Consider the following 2,719-nt stretch of genomic DNA (forward strand, 5'->3'; position numbering starts at 1 on the left):
TGGGCTGCCAGAAGAATCCACAACTCTGCTGTAGAAGGTGAGAATTTCTGGCTCATTATAGTGTTTTTATTTTTTAGACTTTTTTATGTGACTCTTTGTGGTTGAATTGTGGMAGTATTTCTTTTGCATATCTCATAATCATATGATCTTTTTCTTTCTTTGCAGTGTGTGGTATTTGAATACTTTTGATTATTAGTGTAGCTTAGTGTGTTTGACGTAAACATCACTAAACGTCTTTTTAATCTTAATGATTCTAAAATCAGCATTCTTTCTGTATATTTGTACATTGTAAACGTATAACTCATGTCACCATTTTAGGTTAATATTTTACTTCAGATAGACTTTCTAAACTTTACTCTTCACATCCTCATTAACCCTCAGGTAAAAGAGAAATCTTTTYTTTTCTCCTTTCAACAGTGTTGAGGAGCCCGACATCTGAGGAAACAGTCACTGCTAGTTTTGGGGAGTTTATCAGTAAAGTCAAGCCCGAGCACCTGTCCTCTGTGGTTCTCCACCGCAGTAAAAGAATGGTACTGGACAGCATTGGAGTTGGTCTCATTGGTAGCACAACTGAGGTGTTTGAAATGGTGCTACAACACTGCAAGGTAGGAAATAGACAATGTCAATATGTATATATAGGTTTATATAGTCCCACTATTTGACTCTCTTATTCAGCTTGTAGCAAACTTGTAGAATTGGACAAATTCAAAACTACATTTTACATGTATTCAAATATTCAAAATCTAATCTTAATGAAAGCTAAATGTTTCTTTCTCAACTGTAACTCAATATTTCATTTWAATTTTTATTGTAACCAAAATTAACTGTCTTCTTGTAAACCCCAGCACATGTATGGCCATGATAACATCTGCTCAGTGTACGGAAAARGAGGCATCAGGCTCTCCCCAACACTGGCAGCTTTTGTCAATGGAGTGGCAGTAAGTGTTGTTATGCTACTATTACAAATAGACTCATAGTATTTTACATTAGTAATAAATAAAAAAACCTACCAGAAAAATCAGGATAAAATTTTGAAAGCAATCCTTTGTGTAACTTTGTTAAAAGTATCCAATATTGTTTATTAAGGTGTATCACCAAATCAAAAAGAAAAGCTACAGTTCATATCCTTTTTAGACATTGTTTATTCCACTAAGAAAGATTGCTTTGTCTATTACTAAATAATTAAAAAACTTTTTTTTCTTTCAATCACACCGCAGACTCACTCCATGGACTTTGACGACACCTGGCATCCAGCAACTCACCCATCCGGAGCCGTCCTTCCTGCTGTGTTAGCGCTCAGTGACATGATGCCRGCCAGCAGGAAACCCAGCGGTCTGGACTTCTTACTCGCGTTTAAYGTGGGCATCGAGATCCAGGGCCGCCTGATGAGGTTCTCCAACGAGGCCCACAATATTCCTAAAAGGTCNTGTTCTTTTGTCATGACCTGTGATCAGGAAAAAAAGTCAAACACTTAAGAGCATTTCAGGGAAATGATGGTTCAACGGGACAACAAACAAACGCCTAGTGGGTTTTCTTAAATATGTTACATAATCTACCTTTTGTAAGCAGTTATCTTACTTTTAAATATCTTTCAAGAACGTACACTTTCTGACAATTATGATATGCAAATGATCTGATCATTACCAAATTCAAAATTAATTTAAATCTAACCATAAGTATGTGAAACCAGGCATGCCAATTACTCACTTAATGAAGCTGAAGCCATGTTGGAAATGTTCGCAAAAAAAAAAATTCAACTTAGAAAAATAAAGAGGAGAAAGATAGTCTTCATTCTACTTAGGATGAGAACTAATAGACAAAATCTGTCTACAAGTTTTCTTGCAGTCATTTGATTATTTTATCCATCCCTACATTTTCTGCACACCCTTGTCCCCTAGTGGGGTCGGGAGGGGTGCTGGTGCCTATCTCCAGCTAACATTTTGACTATTTTACACTGCGTGATTTGTCAGAAAATTCAGGTGCTTTTTAAAGGATGAGACACACAAGCAGATGATTGGATGGAGCTGACTGGAAAACAGCAATGTACGCAGTAGAAACTGGATGCCAGGAAGATTCGACCAGCAGCAACGCCAAGCAGCTGAGTCCACCTTTTTGTACAGACTTAATAGACGTAAAAATTTCTAAATATTTTCACAACCCTTCAAATACAACATCATCGTGCTTCATTATGTGCTTCATAAATAATTAAATCATCTAATTAAAAATCTAATGTGAATATATTTTCTTTATTATTGAATAGTAATTACACATTCAAAAATACTTTGGGGGAAAATCCAAAGAACTTACAAATTCAGTCAAATGTAACTATCAATTGAAATAGATTGATGAAGTACAAGCATTTATTGTTTATTGACTACAAATACTAAGTACTAAAGTAAACTAAARAAATTAGAAGAACTAAAAGCGAAGACCAACTTCTAATAATAAAAGATAAAAGATGGGGTCAAAAGTAAATCAATCAATCAAATCAATCAATTTTTATTTGTAAGGCACATTTCAGCAGCAAAGCATTTCAAAGTGTTTTACATCATAACAAACACAAAACCAGAGTCATGCAACATAGAATCAACAATCAAAACATTGCATTAAGTCAAGTGCCATCATTAAATTCCCAATTGATTACGTTTCATATATACGACTCTAAACAGGTGGGTTTTAGTCGAGATTTAAAGGCACCCAGTGTTTCAGCTGTTTACAG

At 35.0% G+C, this 2,719-nt stretch overlaps 1 protein-coding gene across 1 annotated transcript; it reads left to right on the top strand.

Annotated features, from left to right (window-relative positions):
* The first annotated feature begins 445 nt into the window (after nt 1-445).
* Nucleotides 446-1,475, top strand: irg1l (immunoresponsive gene 1, like). Its single transcript, XM_017307015.1, has 3 exons — nt 446-605; nt 846-938; nt 1,218-1,475. The coding sequence occupies exons 1-3, from the start codon at nt 528-530 to the stop codon at nt 1,473-1,475; spliced, it is 429 nt and encodes a 142-aa protein (XP_017162504.1). The 5' UTR covers nt 446-527.
* The last annotated feature ends 1,244 nt before the right edge of the window (nt 1,476-2,719 follow it).

Source organism: Poecilia reticulata, linkage group LG10 (genome assembly GCF_000633615.1).
Source record: "Poecilia reticulata strain Guanapo linkage group LG10, Guppy_female_1.0+MT, whole genome shotgun sequence".
NCBI classification, from domain to species: domain Eukaryota; kingdom Metazoa; phylum Chordata; class Actinopteri; order Cyprinodontiformes; family Poeciliidae; genus Poecilia; species Poecilia reticulata.